At 40.5% G+C, this 19,163-nt stretch overlaps 1 protein-coding gene across 1 annotated transcript in view; it reads right to left on the reverse strand.

Annotated features, from left to right (window-relative positions):
- The window catches only part of ELP1 (elongator acetyltransferase complex subunit 1), a 95,461-nt gene that overhangs the window by 12,054 nt on the left and 64,244 nt on the right, over positions 1 to 19,163 (reverse strand). The window contains exons 23-34 of the mRNA XM_089670576.1: positions 18,770 to 18,907; positions 17,850 to 17,935; positions 14,312 to 14,457; positions 13,910 to 14,033; positions 12,630 to 12,727; positions 11,560 to 11,761; positions 8,990 to 9,051; positions 8,355 to 8,417; positions 6,223 to 6,283; positions 4,415 to 4,528; positions 2,197 to 2,308; positions 1,983 to 2,110 (exon numbers count right to left, since the gene is read on the reverse strand). Of these exons, the coding sequence (XP_089526702.1) occupies positions 1,983 to 2,110; positions 2,197 to 2,308; positions 4,415 to 4,528; positions 6,223 to 6,283; positions 8,355 to 8,417; positions 8,990 to 9,051; positions 11,560 to 11,761; positions 12,630 to 12,727; positions 13,910 to 14,033; positions 14,312 to 14,457; positions 17,850 to 17,935; positions 18,770 to 18,907 (1,334 nt within the window). The remainder of the gene's footprint in view (positions 1 to 1,982; positions 2,111 to 2,196; positions 2,309 to 4,414; positions 4,529 to 6,222; positions 6,284 to 8,354; positions 8,418 to 8,989; positions 9,052 to 11,559; positions 11,762 to 12,629; positions 12,728 to 13,909; positions 14,034 to 14,311; positions 14,458 to 17,849; positions 17,936 to 18,769; positions 18,908 to 19,163) is intronic.

Raw genomic sequence — 19,163 nt, forward strand, 5'->3', positions numbered from 1 at the left:
CTTCTAACTTTAATTGGAAACAGCTGATCAGAAACACCCCGTCTTCATTGTCTTTAAAGCCCAACGCCAGCCAAAACTTTGGATATAGTAGAGAAGAGTTAAAGCAGTAGTTAAGTGTTTTTTTTTTTTTTTTTTTAAGTGCCCTCAGGTGCGTTATGCCATAATGTGCTAGTATGCACTGCATATTCACACCTAATGACAAACTTACCTGTCAAACAGTGCCCTCCAGTGCTGTGGTGTGATTGATCTCTGGGCCCCAGGAGTTTCCATCTTCGCCCAGTCTTCTTTATGGGTTCTGTGCCTTTGACAGCTTGAATGGCTCGTCTCTGATGACGTCACACACGCACGTGTACGTGGGAGTAACATCACTGCGGCACGGATCTGGGGTTGTAAATGCATGCTGAGCTGCGCATCTCAGTGTACATGACGGAAGGAAGGAGGAAGCATTTATGATAGAAGAGGCTGATAGGGTATCTTCTGTCATAAATAACCTGTCTGGTCAGCAATTTTTTTTTAAATTGGAGTTTACTACCACTTTAAAGGATAAGTTCATCTTTAGGAGCATATTACACCCATATTTAGGGTGTAACATGCTCCTTATACACCCACCTCCTGTTGCCAGCACTTCTCCCCACCCCTGCTGTCACAATTTGAAAACATTGCAGCTGTGTAGGGCTCTGCCCACACGGCTTTGTCATTCATTCACAGTTTCCTGTGAATGAACAGACTACAAGTACCATCAGCCATTGTGACTGATGGCTTGTAGTTCTCAATGAACAGAAAGGGCATAAGACGCTCACCCGGATCAAAGAGTCTCGCTCGGCAGTCATTCTGCTATTGGCAGGGCAGGAACAGGTTAATTCTTTCCCACTCTATCCAAACCCCCCACCCAAAAAAAAAGATTTTTGTACTCACTGTAAAATCATTCCCTTGGGGTCAGTTGAGGGATACAGGAAGTTATTGTGTTATCTTGCTACCTTCAGGAGGATTGAATACTAGAAAACAAAAAAATTGTGGACCAGCCCAGGATAACCCCTCCTACTACCAGCATACCTCAGTTTTGTACCAAGAGCATAGTCCTAAACACATCTTTCCAAGTAACTTCCATGCTAGCCATGCAATGTCCACTCTAGATGAGTCCAAGCATGGCTCTCCAAGGCTAGGCTGTGGAAAAGCCAGTCTGGATAGCTGCTACAATAAACACCAGTTTTAGCAGCAATGTCTCCATTGGGAAAACAAAATTAGGATGTCTTTTCCCAGCAGTACTATAGAAAAGATGTCCATCATCCTAGGACAATAGCAAAGAGTGAGGTTTCCTGGGTCAAATTTTTTTTTTTGTTGTTTGGCAGTGTCCAATCCTCGTGTAGGCAAGGTTCACACTATTGCAGGTCATGTTTGCGTAGTTATTGCAGCTCATTCATTTGAATGGGCTGCTGTGCCTGCGATTCAAGCAGGAAAAAGTTTCCTGCAGCACCTTGAAAATACAGAATTTGCACCATGCGATATCTCTGTGGCCCCCGCACCCACAAATGCGCCACGTTTTTAGATACATGGAGGTGCCATTAAGAACGAATGGCAGTCCTGCATGTTTTGGCTGCAGGTGGTTGTAGGTGTGATTCCCACACCTGCAAAAGTGTGAACCTAGCCTTAGGCAGCAATAAAACCCTAAGGTTAGACACTTTCTGTGCCTCTCAATGGAGAAGGAAAAAAAAGTGGCTTTAGGAAAACAGAAAATCCATTTATGACAGCATTTCATTAATGTCATCAAAGCCCATAGAAACAAGGATTGTGGTGCTGCAGCTTCTCTCATATGGCAGGTACTAGCGGTAAGACATTAATGTGAAAAATGAAGTGAATTATGATATGGAAAGCGAATTACAAAAAGGAGGCATTTGGGGTTTTCTGTATTCTGGATCAACCTCTGTTTCCTAGGGAACTAATTATGTAGTTTCCCACAACAGAATGTGGGTGCACAGACTCACTTTTCATTTTATCCACTGTGTGCAGAATTTCTCCAAGTGCCTCTACTAAAGCCACATCTTCTAGGGGACTTCCTTCTTTTAGGCTGTGCTTCTTGCGCTCTGCTTTTCGACGATTCTTGGAAGTTCTTCTACATGTAAAACAATTAATTCTCGAGTCACACTCCTTTAGCAATGGGTAAAACTATCTTTATGCCAATTGTAAATATCCACTTACGAGGAGATTCTGGAATTACTGTGAGAATATTTTCCACTCATGTCACTTGTAGTCATGATGCTGCTTGTGTCAGAAAACAGATCTGATTCTGGACCTCCAGGGATCTCATCGTCTAAAAAATGAAGGTGCAGCAAAAGAGAAACAATTTCATTGATTATGCATGTGCTAATCTTAGGCTGCTTTCACACTCATGAGAAAAGCACATGACCATAAAATTCTATAGAACTCTTCACAATCAGTTATGGGCCTGTTGCATTTTTGGTGCATGCTTGGTGCAGAGAAAAAAAAAAAAAAACACTAAAAATGCACCTCCCCAGTGAAATGGAAGAAAAACACTCATTGCCAATGAGCTTGCTAGCCCTCTTTCTTCCGCTTCCGATGACATCACAACCATCGGCCTCGGATCTACCAGCAACCTTGGAGCTCTGGAAACCACCAGTGCGACCAAGCGGTCCGTGACTGAAGACGCCCACATCGGTATCCATCTGACATGACCCTGAACAGAGTTTGGATAGAGGAGTCTACTTTATCTCATGTAATCCATCTTATTTCTTTTGTGAGACTTTTTGACCACTTCCTATTAAAAGTTTTATCTTTTTACTACACTCAGATCAGTGCTGTTGTGTTCCCCCCATTATTTTTCCTCACAGAGAAGCTTCATTCTGACAGCTATCTGGAATATAGTTTTGGACTTTTTACTCTGTATATAGACATGTACAGACTTTCTCTTCTATGTTACATATTGACATCTATGCCTCTCCCCACGGACCCTCTTAGCGCCACTGTACCCCATTATCCTTTGAACTTATCCATTAGGTTGTCAGCTAGCTCAGTGTTATATTAAGCATTTAGAGTAGAGTTGCTGGAGTCCAAATCTGGATGTCACAAAACAGCAAGTGGTTGCTTACTCTTTGAAATGTGTAACATATATGTCCAATTCACAACCTGCCTGGCCAGGGGGCTTTTGCCATTATGACAACTGAAATTGATCTGATTGTTGGGCAAGATGTAAGTCGGCCCCTTCTAAACAATAGACAATCCTGAAACTGCAAGACCTGAGGCTGCTATTACTATAACCTGCCATTTGTTAGAAGTTAGGTAACTTTTATAACATCAATTCTACATTATTCTGAAATTGTTCAACAATTTTTAAACAATTTTTCACAGATAAGTGAACCTCTGCCCATCTTTACTTCTGAGACACTCTGACTCTCTAAGATGCTCTTTTTATACCCAATCATGTTACTGGCGTGTTGCCAATCACCCAAAATTAGTTGTAAAATGTTCTTCCAGTTTTTCCTTGTTAGTACCAGCTTTTTTTTGCCCTGCTCCAACTTTTTTGAGACACGTTGTTGCCATCGATTTCAAAATTATCTTATTTTTTTTTAATGGTACATTTTCTTACTTTAAACATTTGATATGTTTCCTATTTTCTATTGTGAATTAAGACTGGGTTTATGAGATTTGCAAATAATTGCATTCTGTAGATTTTACACAGCATCCCAACTTTTTGGATTGGGGCTGTATTTTTTATTCTTTTTAACTGAGTGTGTGTTCTTTCAATGGATCAATGTCAAGAGATTTAGATTGCAAATATAAACAGTTTCCTTGGGGTCACTGCACATGAACTGAATATAAATGCTCCCAGGAATTTAGAGATCTTGTCAAAATCTGATCACTGAAATAATAGTCGAATGCTGGCCATACATTGATGCTGCTGAATGGGTTTAGATTCGATCCATGTATGGGCAGGCTGATTGTACCCAAGTCAATCCATCAATCGACTTGGGTACAACCAGCCTGTCTGATTTTTTTACATTTGATTACTGCCAGCTGCTATAGCATTAACAGTAATCGTGTTCTGCCAGCTTGGAAGGCTCCTGGGAGACATTCCTACCTATGGTGGAAGGAAAGAAAATAGAGTCATCCATGAGGTGCTTAAGATTCGAGCACTACAATGGTAGCAGTGATAAGATTCCTTATTTCATGTCTTGAGATAAAGTGCTACAGCAATAGAAACAAGTAAGTGATGTACAAGGGTAAGCGGTATATGAAGAGATTCTGTGCCCCTTTTTAGATGTTAAAGCAAAGATGTATCAGTGAAGAGAATGACTTCCTATTTGTATGGCTGTCTGAAGACGTGAGTTAAGGTGCTCTTGAAGGATATATACATAAATATATACACAAATACACACAAAATAATATCCACAATAACTACCCAACAAGCCTTGTCGAGCTTTCTCCTTCAGTTCTCGTACAACAGACAGGCGTTGTTTGTGTCGAGCGAATGTTGTTTTCTGGCTATCCAGGAATATCATGTGACTCTTCTGAGCTGAGCAAATAATGAATGATTATTTCAAAAAATAGTTAAGGTAAAATCATGTCCAGACAATATAGTTAAAGCTTTCAAATTAAACAGTTCTGCTCTAGAGCAATTTTCTTTCATTTTTCCATGTAAAAATCTGCATTTTTGGCTATAACATTACCTAAAACCTCCGGAACATCATATATTTTCTGAAAGTAGAGGCTTTATAGAAGAAAGATATTAATTGAATTTTTTTTTCAGGATATATGTGCAGATTTTTGGGAAAAAGTATAATAAAATGAATGTTAGTGCAAACACACACAATATAATACCCAATATAACAGATGGTGTTGCGTTGATTAAATAGATACCAAACATATAGTCTTAAAATTGCATACACCTATGATATCACAAAAAACTAGGGTACCCAAAAATCTATTTAGGCGATGCTTCAAAAGCTTTTATTGCTGAATTTACTGCTCATCAGTTTAGAGTTAACTGTTAAGTTTGGCTCTAGAATGAGGACTCTCACCCTGACATTCACTGCTATAACTCATGCGTGGTGTAATCGCAGTTTATATACAGGTGTACAGCCTGTGCGGGCATTTGTGGGTGTGTGCAGGACAGCAGGGGTTAGAAAAAAAATATTTTTAATACATTATATTTTTTTTTTAACTTTTCAATTTTAACTATGTTGCTATCACAAAGAGGTTAATAAGCCCACACGTGATGAAACTTCACAAATACCCTTTATGGACACATCAGTGGTCTAATAGACTGCCAATGTGTCCCCTTTCTTTCATGGTAGCTATTTAAGCACAGATCCTGCTCAAATAGCTGCTTATCCGGTTGTATCAGCTCGGAAAGGGGGGGTGGGGCGGGGTTTACCGCAATGCCCGCACTGTAGTCGTGTTGATGCCAGCTGATCAAAATGAGCCCAACCTTATTGCTGCTAGAGAGAGAGAGAGAGAGAGTGAGTGTGAGTGTGAGTGTGTGTGTGTGTGTGTGTTTTTCTCACAGACAGAACAGAGATGTCAGCCCCATGGGACACTCTGACCAGGCTACTGGAGAAGGGGAAGCTGTGCATTAACAAAGCCTCAAGTTTTAATTCATGTAATCCTAACAGCACCTTTGTTACTGACAAACTGCCTGACTGTATGGGACAGTTTTACAGTTTGACACACATGCTCTGACAGGGAGAAACGTTAAAGTGGTAGTAAAGGCTTGTTTTGAAAAATTGCTGACAAGCAGGATATTTATGATAGAAGAGACCCTGTCAGTCTCTTCTATCATAAGAGCTTCCTCCTGCCTGTTAGTTGTACACTGAGCTGCGCATTTCCGGCCCTGATCTGTGCTGCACGCATACCCTGGAGTGATATCAACACAGCCTGGCCATTCAAACGGCTAAAGGCAAGGAACCCGTAAGGAAAACCAGGCAAAGATGGAAGATAGATCACAGTGCAGCACTGGAGGGCTTTTTTGACAGGCAAAGTCTGCTATAATGTGCCGATATGCTGTACATACTAGCACATTATGGCATATACCTGTAGGGGGGCCCTAAAAAGGAAAAAATTGTAAGTAATCCTAATTTAAGGAGCGGATGTTCAGATAGTGTAGATGACTGGCAGTGACAGAATGTCTTTAAAAACTAGGCAAACTTCATTTATTTATTAAACTGTTGAATGATGCCCATGTATGTATTATCCATAGAATCCATTTACCTTCAGTTATTGCAGGCTTCACATTTGTTTCTATTATATCAATACGTTTGTATTTGTGTATCTAAGGGTAAAAAACAAACAAAAAAAAGCAGAGTCTCATTATCTAGTTTAACCTTTAGTTTCTGTAATGCTCTCATTTCACAAATAACCAATTTTACCATTGTATTCTCTCCAATAGCCCTTGCACACGTTACAAAACAACTATCTTGACAGATGCAGCTTACTGTTGGATGCCTAGGAACACATTAGTATGTGCCTAACAGCATTCATTCCTTTTAGAACGAACTCAGTAAAAAATATGCACAGCCTGGACCAGTTTATGAAGTATCCTTTAGCAGAATATTTCTTAAAAAGATCTGAAAAAGTATTTAGCCAGGTGAATTTTGCATCTAAAGCTGAACTGCCAAGAGCTGAACTTGGCTTTGTAAAGCGCAGCGTGGAAGAAAATGTTGTCAGCTAGTTCCATAGAGTTGCAAATACACAGTGGGGACAACAAACCCTAACCTAATATACCGTATTTGCCGGCGTATAAGACGACCCCCTACTTTTCCTGTTAAAATATAGGGTTTGAGCTATACTCGCCGTATAAGACTACCCCTCTTCCAACACACACCAAATAAAAATGAAAAAACATCAGATTTGATTTCAATATGGTATGGTATTTCAGTATGGTATTCCAATGATGGGGTGCTATTCCTCCCACTGACACCAATGATGGGGCACGATTCCTCGCTCTGATACCAATGATGGGGCACTATTCCTCCCACTGATACCAATGATGAGGCACTACTCCTCCCACTGACACCAATGATGGGGCACTATTTCATCCACTGACACCAATGATGGGGCACTATTCCTCCCACTGATACCAATGATGGGACACTATTCCTCCCACTGACACCAATAATGGTGCCCCATCATTATTGTCAGTGTTTGAGGAATAGTGTCCCATCATTAGTGTCAGTGGGAGCAATAGTGCCCCATCATTATTCAGTGGGAGGAATAGTGCCCCATCATTGGTGTCAGTGGGAAGAATCGTGCCCCATCATTGGTGTCAGTGGGAGGAATAGTGTCCCATCATTAGTGTCAGTGGGAGGAATAGTGCTCCATCATTGGTGTCAGTGGGAGGAATAGCGCCCCATCATTGGTGTCAGTGGGAGGAATCGCGCCCCATCATTGGTGTCAGTGGGAGGAATCGCGCCCCATCATTGGTATCAGTGGCAGGAATTGCGCCCCATCATTGGTATCAGTGGCAGGAATTGCGCCCCATCATTGGTGTCAGTGGAAGGAATAGTGCCCCATCATTGGTGTCAGTGGCGGGAAAAGTGCCCCATCATTGGTGTCAGTGGGGGAATAGTGCCCCATCGTTGGTGTCAGTGGGGAGGAGGAATAGTGCCCCATTGTTGGTGTCAGTGGGGGAGGAACAGTGCCTCATCGTTGGTGTCAGTGGGGGAGGAACAGTGCCCCATCGTTGGTGTCAGTGGGGGAGGAACAGTGCCCCATCGTTGGTGTCAGTGGGGGAGAGGAATAGTGCCAAGAGTGTCACAGCATGGTGCTGCTGCACACTTACTGGCCGCTCCCTCACTCGATTTTCGTGGGGCCGCTCGGCTCCGCCTCCTCGCCGGTGATTGGTCGCCTGTGTGCCTTTCCAGTGCTGGCGCCCAATCACCGGTGAGGAGGCGGAGCCGAGCGGCCACGCGACCATCGAGCGGCCGAACTGAAAGAAGGAGCAGCCGCGCTTCCTGGACCGGATTGTCATGGGACCAGGACAGGAGCCAGGTAAGGTACAGCAGCCCCCTGCCCTCCCCTGTACTTAGTGTCCCTTCCGCCACCGTGGAAGTGCCGCCCTGACACCGGCGTATAAGACGACCCCCGACTTTTCAGAAGATTTTCATGGGTTAAAAAGTCGTCCTATACCCCGGCAAATACCGTACCTAAAGTAGAAATTATGAGGGTTAGGGTTCCACATGTGTTTTCTTCACAGCATGTTTTAACCTCAATCTTAGCTCTGGGTTAAAAAGTGGTCCAGTACTCAGATCATACGCCTGAGTCAATGAAGCCAACAAAGCAGCAGAGTAGGAATTTATTTATTATAGGCATTTATATTGCGTCAATCTTTTAAACATGCCTACCAGTCTCAAGGCCTCTTCCCAGAATGCTCCTTCCAACAGCAATAGAATGGCTTCTTCATAATCCTGAAATATATACAGAATCATTAACCGTAAGCGGCAACTGTTCTAAAAAAAACAAAAAACTGAACTATATGTACACAGAAGTAAGTGCCTGTGTTGGGTTTTGTTCATGTCAGGATTTGAATTCCCATACAAGCCTGTGGGAGTGCAAACTCCTCTAGAAACAGGTCAAGTGCAAGTGAGGACAAATGCATGTCAAGTGCACCTGCATCCCAAAATAATTCCATCAACAAAACCCCAAAGACATAGGCCCTAAAGCTTACTAAACAGGTACATGAAAAAAATAGATAATATATCCAGAGCTGTATCTATTATCACCCACCAAGACAAATCCAGCTGCCTTTTTAAATAATTTTACCAATAAAAGGAATAAAAATCCCCAACATATTCCATACACAAAAAATTCCAAAACAGCTACTATTGTTACATTGCAAAACCACAGTAATACTGTAAGTTATTGTTATATACAGCTGTATGTCCAGTGCCCATTATATTGTCACACTGTTTCAATGCCCTCTATGGAAGAACTGTTATGGTTTGTTCAAATTAATAACATAATTAAAAGGAGACTATACCTCAGCATATTGTTCCAGAAGTAATGCTGCAATTTCATGCTTCCTCTGCTCTACCAGTTTGCCTGGATGGAAACAATAAAACTACTGAAATATGCACTACACCATATACAGAAAACAGCCTTAATTATTATGTGTCATGCACACCTCCAAATTTTTTATAAAGTTTTGATAAAGAGCATGGTGTTGCTATGCTACTGTGAGTACTTTCCTCGTTGGGTTTAAAATATTTTCCACATCATTTGATTTTGAAATTCCCTAAATCCATAAATGTCTGCATGAAAACATCTGTTTGAGTATTTTCTAATCTTAGTAATTCTATAAGCATTTTTATATAGCGACTAATGGTAAGTATTTCAAAATAAAACTTTGAAATGATGACCTGGAGTTTTAGTGGTTATACTGCGATGATGCCTGCACCTGAAGGTATCATCCCATTAACAACATTTTCAGCCAATGATTTCCTTTAATGTAGAATTGATTCAAGTGACTATAGAGCTACCCAGTCACTTCTACATACAGTGGAGGGGATCTCCCCAGGGGTTCTCTGTAGTGCCATCAGGGAGCCTGGGACAGCTCCAACTGGCAGCATCTGCAGCAGTGAACAGAGTGAGAAATTGACATTGTTCCTCCCTCTCTGTGAGATCTGAAACTGGAAGAAACCCTAGATCTCTCCATAAAGAGAAGCTGTCATGCTTATTGCCATCACAAGGGATGTTGTTCATCCCTTGTGATAGCAATAGAGTTGATAAAAAAAAAAAAAGGGACAGTGTGGTCACGCACAAATGTCAGAGCGAGAATAATTATTTTGGCTTCAGACTCTAAACTGATAACATGTAAAGGCTTTTAACCACTTGCCGCCCGGTCGTCACTTGAGCATCTCGTCCCTCCGGAAGGTCGTCCTATTACGTCCTTCCCGGATCGCGCTGTGTGCGTGCCCGCAGGGCCGCGCTGTGGTGAGACCTGTCACCAGCCCTGTACATCGGACACGGCCGATGACAGATCTGTGTACCGGCCCCGTTGCCAATACCATGTGACCTGCTGTGACCAATCACAGCAGGTCACGACAGTTGTATAAAATGGATGGCTTCTTTTCATGCCATCCATTGTATACAAGTGTGTCTAGCTGTGAATGGTCACAGTGATCACTCGCACAGGCCGGGCCAATCACAGCCCATCTGTGTCATGTGATTAGCCGTGGCCAATCACAGCTAATCACAACAAAAAAACCTGAATGAATCGATTCAGTTAAATGCTTGCTTATAGGAAAGAAATTCTTTGCTATAAGCAATCAAATTATGTAAAAAAAAAAAAAAAATAAAAAAAAAAATACTGATCACTTCCCCAAAGTAGTACAATGTTACTATAGTAACATTATACTACTTTGGTCATAATTTAATATGAAAAAAAATCGTAAAAAAATCGTAAAAAAATATAATAAAAAATAAAGTAAAAAAATCTATTTTTTTTTTTTGTACTGTCACCAGTCAGCGTCCCTGATTACCGCCACACCAGTTATATGATGACGCTGTACTGCACTGGTGACAGTATGTAAAAAAAAAAAATTGTGAAAATGATTTTTTTTAATTTCTTCGTTTTCCGAAAAATAACAAAAAAATTACAACTTCAAAAAACTCGCCATGCCTGTTATGAAATACATTGGACTGTGTACTTTGCAAAAAGGGGTCATTTGGGGGATATCTGTACTGTTCTGACATTTTTGGGCCTCAAGAAATTAAGATTGGCCGGCAGTACTTCAGGATTGATCAATTTTCAGATATATCCCATAGTTTGTGAACTCTATAACTTTCCTACAGACTACATAATAATCACTGATTTGGGTTATTTTCACCAAAGAAATGTAGCAGAATACATCTCGGCCTAAATTTATGAAGAACTATTTATTTGCAAACTTTTATAACAGAAACATGTTTTTTTCCAAAATGTTTGGTCTTTTTTTGTTAATTTAGCAACAAATAAAAACCCCAAGTGGTGATTAAATACCACCAAAAGAAAGCTCTAGTTGTGTGAACAAAATGATAACATTTTAGTTTGGGTACAGTGTTGTATGACCGCGCAATTGTCATTCAAAGTGTGAAAGCGCCTGGTACTGAAGTGGTTAAAGCGTCACCTATAGAAATGTTTAGGTACTGTAGTTTGGTGAAGTTTCACTGGCTTGGACAATTTTATAGCATGAAATGCTAGGTTTCTATTTACTCAGTGTAACATTTGATATTTTACCAAACAATTGGGTATTATATTGTGTTTGTGTGCACTAAAATTCATTAAAATGTAATTTTCCCCCAAAAAATTGCATTTGATAAACCGCTGAGCAAATACCGTGCAACACAGAAAAAATATTGTAACACCCACCATTTTATTCTCTAGGGCCTCTGCTTAACAGTATAATGTTTGGGGACTTTAAAAAAATTTCCAGCAAAAAAAAAAAAAAATTATTTTTACATGTATGAGAAATGTCAGAATTGGCCTGGATGGCAAGTGGTTATTATGTATGTTTATGTAAACCTTCAGCATAAACTTTCCCATCTGAAAAGAGGTAATCAATCACTCACCTGCCACACTCCGAGCTAGAGAGGCCATTTTGTCCTGTGCGTACTGCAGCTGGGAGGCTATGCACAGTATCTGCTGCCAGCCACTACATGCAACAAAAGAATCAAGAGCCTTCTCCAAACTTCCACAGCGAGCAAAGATGAGACCAGCTTGTTCATACTGACGTTTTGAAAATAAATAATCCCCATATGCATCATTGATAGACTGTAAAACATAATTTATGTAATTCTTTAGAAAGCAATAACATACAGAAATGCAGTCAAACATGGACTTAAAAGGGACACTAACCAATATGCTCATTCTCCTAAAATCATCCGTACACATCCGCAACTTAATGGCCCTTTAGTACATTTTTCATTCAATGGTTCCTTACTGTTTTTTTGCCTCCTTGTAATGTCCTCCGTGAGCCCCCGAACTGCTACTTCCCCCTCCCACACTTCCATTTGTTTAGAAGAAGCAGTGCATGTCAGTTGTGGTTATGTACATTGCTCTATGCTACAAATCCCATAGTACATAGTCTCTGTCCATCTTGGGAGTGGGCAAAAAGGAGTGGCTATGTTCCTACATACAGTGGAAACATGGAGAACAAACATAGCCACCCTCTAACAGGAAGTCAGATCAAAGCAGGGAATTTGGAAGAAGCTGAGAGCAATAGAAGGTAGTTTTTTGAGAAAATATATACTTGAATTTTTTTTTAAACCAAAATTTAGTTTCCAATGTTGTCCTGTTCCTTGAAATTCTATTGCGTGACTGTAACGCTGGCTCTCTAGCTTCAGTGATTTCAATGATATACTGACTTTGAAAAAAGTACATTAAATCGTGAAAGTTAGAGGGACACGGGGAAAAAAAAAAAAAAAAAAAAAAAAAAAAAAAAAGGTCCTTATCTGCATACTTTCAGTTTAGAAAGTATTGAAAAGTAAGCAATGGCAGCTGCCACAATTCTTTCATAACAGGTTTTCTTTACTCTGACATCAAACTGTTTAGATATAAAAGAGTAGACAGCCTCAGATGTCATCCAGAGATTCAAAGTAGTAGCGATTAATATTTCATTATATACCATGCGGTTACTAACCTTATATTCAATAGATCCAGCTGGATAGAGTTTCAAGGCTTCAGTGTATAGATTCTGATCTTTAACCAAGTTCAAAAATTCAACAAAATGTTCTGGGCCTGAGAAGCAAATGTTAAAGATGGCAAGAATAAACACTGAAAACGGAGTGGTGCAACAAAGGAAATAGCCCTTTGCAGCAGTTTTTAAACATTAAAATACATTTTATATCATTTAAGCATTTTATACTGCAGTCACATGTCCACTGAAACCTTAATTAGGCTTCTTTACAGGCAGCGAGCAGGATCTGCTATGAGGAGAGAAGCAATAAATGTTTTAAAAGGTTAGTTCAGATTTACAGAAACAAAATGTAAATGTGAACTAAACACCCTCCAGTCCCCACTGTACATACCTCCAGGGTTGCCGAGCTGTCAGCACTCACAGCAGCTCCAGCAGTCCGGGGGTTTTAAATCCTTCCTATTCTCAGTCAGCACTTTCAGGATGGACAAAATCTATTCCGATTGGTCAGCATCGTCAATGTGAAGGCGCACTGACCAATCAGATTCTATCTGGTCTGTCCTGGGAGCGCTGAAGGAGAAGATGGTGGTGGACGCCGATGTACATGTGGCAATGCTTTGAGAAATGAGAAGAAGCAGATCAGAGGGCTGACAAGCTGCTGTAAATTTAACAGCACTATGAAAACTTTGACAGTTCTCCACAGGAAATGAAGCATTGACAACAGCACAGGCAGGATCAACAGGTAAACACACAAAACATATGAGAAATTTAAAAAGATACTATAATAGATTGTTTACTGAAAACAGGATGCATATTTAGGACACTTTAGATGTAGTTTACTTTAATTTATCCAGAGTTAAAAAAAAAAAAAATCTATAAATTAGAGATGCCAAAAGAATAAACAAAGCATTTTAAAGTAGACTATTCAAAATTAAATGCAATCAGTTCACTGTGATCAGTAATGTTCAGTAGATCTCACAGCTTTTCTAATGGTATTGAGAAAACCATTCAGAAACAGAAGCTTGTATGTTGTCTCTGTCATTGCTTTACAGTAAATATGTTTACACAGAGATAATCAGATGGCTTGAAAGATCATGTTAAACCAACTATCATGTTTATAAGCAGGTCATACACAGTCAATATTAAACATTTCTGTGAGATATCACAACACTGATTGAGGAACCGCATGGGTGACTGATTAATAAAGTGAAATTATGCCGTTTTTGTCACGTATATTTTTCCCCCCGACTAGATCTTGGATGCTAAAACAAAAGGAAATATCATACCACATTTACTGAGATGTTCCAGAGCTTTCTTGTATCTTTTAAGGTGCTTATCTATAGTGTATCTTTGGTAATTCGACTCCATCTTCTTCAGGGAGTTTAGAAAAGGAAGGTACTCTTTAGGGTCCTATAAAAAAGTACACATGCTCATTACAGACACGGTTAAAGTGACTAGTGATTATTGAAATAATTAGGAAATAGAATTGGCAGCGCTTGGTGACAGTATCAGATGTTACAGATTGTTGTGCTATTTTTCAGAACATATGTTCCACTTTCTAAGAAAGAGAATGTTACAGTATACCACACTTCACCTTTTCTTGCACAAGCAATGCGGTGTACAGGTTTGCATATGCTTGCAAACTAAAAATGTGCAACAATGACACACAACTAAAATTTGTTACCAACCTTCTGCGACTTCTCTGCCACCATGATGACCAAATCAAAGTCATATGTTCCAAGGGAGTGATCATAAAGCTCATTGACATCCACAAGAAAAAGCAGGTATTTTAGTGCTTCCTCTGCACTGACATCTTCATGAGAAGATGGATTCTCTATAAAACAAAATGCGGGGCATCAAAGACTATTACAGTAAACTATTAAACAACAATCATTACAAAACTAAATAATTACTTACAATCAATTGAACCATCCTTGGAGTAAATGTGGTTCATTTACAGATACTGCTATACCCAAGCATTTCATACCACACAAATGATTTATGTAGATTAAAGAAACAAAATCAAACAAAATATTAAAAAAGAAGCTATTTCATGAAAAATAGTGTATGGATTATTCTTGCTGAATAAGGATATTGTTTAGTGTCATTAAGTACAAAGAAAAAAAAAAGCTGATTACTGTGTTTCATTCATCTTTAGCAGGTTACTATATTCTGATTATTGTGCTTCATTCATCCTTAGCAGGTTACTATATTCCATCAGGTTAAATGTAATGAACACAGCAAAGATCAACTGTAGCTGTTGAGAAACCCAAATAAATTCAGATTATTGCTGTTGAACAGAATAGTCCAGATAGGGTCTGACAGGAGGAACAGTACGCATCCCAACTTGTAAAAAAGTACGAAACCAAAGAGTGAGACGCAAACGGTCTTTGGTATTAAACAGCCAAGGCTGAAACCTGACCCTTAATAGTACCAACAGCCAATTTCTTTTCTACTCCTGATTGTAGAAAAGACAAAATTCTCCTAATAAATACTTCCAGGGGTGCCAATTTCGATCCGCACATCAAGAAATGTATGCCTTCCAAGTTCTATAATAAATGTTCCTAGAAACCAGCTTATTAGCGTTCAACATTGTGTGGATAACTGAGTCTGACACTCCTGTCTTTCAACATTTGAGTCTCAACAGCCATGCCGTCAAATTCAGCAACCGTAAAGCTGGGTGCAATATAGGTCCCTGAGACAGCAGGTCTGACCGATCTGGCAGAGGCCATGGATTGCCTAATGCTAGCCTGACAATGTCCGCTTACCAACAACTCCTGGGCCAGGCTGGTGCTACTAATATCACTGGAATCACCTCGTCTTGAATCCCGCATAATAGCCGCAGGAGTTGCTGAAAAGGGGGGAAAGCATATATTAGAGAAACTGATCCCACGGTAGCACCAAGGTATCTACCCCTATCGCAAGAGGGTCCCGCGTCCTGAACACAAACCTGTCCACCTTGCTTTTGAACCTGGATGCCAATAGATCTACGTCCTGGCGACTCGAACGCTGGCAGATTGCCGAGAATATCTCCGTATGCAGAGCCCATTCCCCCGAAAACAACTGCCAACGACTGAGGTAGTCTGCCTGCCAATTCTCGATCCCTGGAATGAATACTGCAGACAGAACTGGGACATGCCCTTCTGCCCAACCCAGAATGACATCTACCTCCTCCTGATCCCTCCGGCTCTTGGTATCGCATTGGTGGTTGATGTGTGCCACTGTCGTAGCATTGTCGGACTGGACCAAGTTCAGTCTGTCCAGAAAGTCTGGTCTTCCAATATCTCAGGACAAGCCGCACCGCCTGAAGCTCCAGGATATTAATGGGAAGGATCTTTTCCTGCGGCAACCACGTCCCCTGGACTGTGGTGCCTTCTAGAAGAGCCCCCCAACCCGAGAGGCAGGCATCAGTTGTTACCACCTTCCAAATCACTGGTGGGAAAGATCTTCCCTTTTCCAAATTTTGCACTTCCAACCACCAATTCAAGCTTTGCAGCACCCGGGGGGACAAAGACATGCGGTAATTCAGCCCTGGAATTGTTTTGTTCAATGCCGACAGAATATTTCTCTGCAAAGGCCTTGAGTGGAACTGCACATTGGGTACTGCCTCAAATGAGGATACCATCTTCCCCATTAACCTCATGCAGAGACAAATGGAAAGATACTTCCTGCTCCTCAAACTTCGAACCTGATCTCTCAGGGCACAGCCCTTTCCTGGAAGCAGAAACACCTTAGCTGAACAGTGTCTAGGACCAACTCCAAATACTCCAGACTTTGTACTGGCTCCAGGGCCGACATCTCAAAATTGAGCACCCAGCCCAAGTGTTCCAGAGTATGAATCGCAAGGGTCAAATTTTCTCTCAGGCTTGGACCCGACCAACCCTGGAGCAGTAGATCGTCCAGATAGCCCAAAACTGATACTCCCAGAGTTCTGAGAACAACTGGAGCCAGAATCTTTGTAAACACTTGAAGAGCAGTGGCTAGCCCAAAAGGCAATGCCACGAACTGAAAATATTGTTTCTATCACAAGCACAGAAATGTTTGATGAGCTGGAAATATTTGCACATACAGGTATGCGTCCTTGTTGTCTATGGACGCTAGAAAGTCTCCCTCTTGTAAAGATGCAACTACTGACCAGACTGTCGCCATCTGAAATGAACAAATCTTTAGGAACCGGTTCAGCCCCTTTAAGTCTATAATAGGCCTTACACCCCATTTCGCTTTGGAACTGTGAATAGGTTGAATAAAATCCCTGGAACCATTCGTCCACTGGAACCTCCGCAATCACGCTCTGGGACAACAACTGGTCGAATGTCTGAAACAAAGAATTCCTTCTCAATGGATTCATGGATACACTGGACCTTAGGAAGCTGGGAAAAGGAATACCCCGAAACTCCAGTTTGTACTCCTGAGCAACTGCAGCAGTTACCCACTTGTCCTGGATCAGCTCTTCTCAGATTTACCCAAAAACCAAAAGTCTTCCCCCCACCCGCAAAAGTGAAGCCGCCCCTTCGTAATGATGCGGAATTAGAATGTGACCTGGCTGGCCTCTGCACCCAGGGTTTCTTCTGTCCCTGGTCTGAAATTTTCCTCTAGACGCAGAGCCCTGTGTACGGCGAAATGCTTGTCAATCGAAAGAAGCACTAACCACTGAAGTGCCTGGCCACTTAAAGGTTGGGCGTTTGGACTTTTTCTTAAAGGGTAAAAGCATACTTTTTCCCCCTGAGATCTTCTGGATATACTTGTCTAGCTCCTCCCCAAACAAATGTTCTCCATGAAAGGAACGTGAGGGATCGCACGGCACATTGTACATGCCAGTGTGAACACGGCCCTAAAAACAATACACTTTCTGTGTTGCTTATTCTCCAGTCCAAACTCTTTTCTACATTTAGATATAGGGGAATGGTTAAAACATTCTGTTAGGTTTTTATTGTGAACTGTGTAACCATTGAGGATTTCTCTTCATAAAAAACCAAAGTTTCATGGACTTGCGTAGTCATTATGTTGGCTTAACAAAGGGACCCTGTGAGGCCCCAAAAGTTGATTACTTATACCCAATGTGTTGGTTTTTTTAAACCCTACCCTCTTATACCCTTCAAAATAAATGATATGCATCTATTTGGAGTGCTGGTGATTGCATCTTTGCATTAGGTTCACTTTTTACACACCCAAAAACCATTCTGTGCCCTTGGTTCAAGCATTATGACAAAGTCTTTAGTTTTTTACCTCTGAGTTCATGAACTTTTTGAAGAGCGATTTCCAATTCTGGGACAGTTTTACGGACATAAGACGTGAGGATTGATAGGAAGTATCTTGGGGAATAAAGGGAGGATTATTATATTGTCAGATACAATATGTTTAAGTCCAGCAACAAAAATTCAGAAATTTTCAGAAAGCATGAAAAACAATGCAGATATACATAGTTTTTGCGCTCTATTTTCCAATTATTATTATTTTCGAATCATGCTGTTCTTTGAATTGATAATAAGGATATCACAGAGCTGTACCACAGGAGCATAAAAATCTGTAGAATGAACAGCCATCAATACCACTCAATCAGACAATCTGGGTGGGCTTTTAAGTGTAAAGCAGTGCAGTGCTCATCTACAGGTTAATGAGGCACCAGTAGAACAGAAGAGCAGAGACATCCGCTTGGAGCTCAGGTATGGAGTGTACCTGGGAGGTTCCAGCAGTAACAAGTAGCCTAAAGCTGGCCATACACCTACAGATTTTCGTACAAAAATTCTACAATATATTTGATGACTTAAATGTCATTGCAAGGGACTTTAAAATTTATTTTACTTTTAACACTGAATTTTGGAATTAATGTAATTTCCTGAATGAAAACCACATTCAAAATCAGAATAATTTGCTCAAGAAAAAATATCATCCTGCTCTTTCGAATTTTCTTGTCACTACACTAATACGTTGACCCCACTAATATTCCGAAAGTTGAACAAATCTTCCTGATATGGAAGTTTTAAAATGAATGGTTTCTAGTCTATAGCCAGCTTTACTTAAATTAATGCTAAACAACCTAAAATCATTTACTGCAAGACGTCTTTGCATAGATCATTCCACACTTCTCTATCAGCCGCAAATATGAGATTAAACTTTGATAGGGAAAAAAAAAAACCTTAACATACTTCTGAGGACTGAGTTTCTCCATGGCCTCTCTGAGGGCATCACATACGATATCAACTTTTTTAGCTCTTGATGTCTGAGAAGTTGGAGAGGATGAAGGTGTATGACTGGGATACATAGTCTTTGTCACATCTTCTTCTCTGAGAACAAAGTTATATCATTAACAAGAATTTGAACAATGAAAACAATGACTCAAAAAATAAAGCATTTGTTTTATTTTCCTAATTTTTAAAATGCACCATCTTTGCCTACTGTTCAAAATGCCCTTGGATAATGTGCAAGAGACCTTTACAACAGAACTTTGGTGAGAAAAACTTTACATATAACTAAAGGCAATTTTTTCTAAGCTTTGGAAAGAGGGTTTAGAACACCTGTTGTCTTCTGTGCCCTGTTAGG

This window comes from Staurois parvus, unplaced genomic scaffold (genome assembly GCF_062004578.1).
Source record: "Staurois parvus isolate SC_StPar_1 unplaced genomic scaffold, SC_StPar_1.0 ptg000091l, whole genome shotgun sequence".
NCBI lineage: Eukaryota > Metazoa > Chordata > Amphibia > Anura > Ranidae > Staurois > Staurois parvus.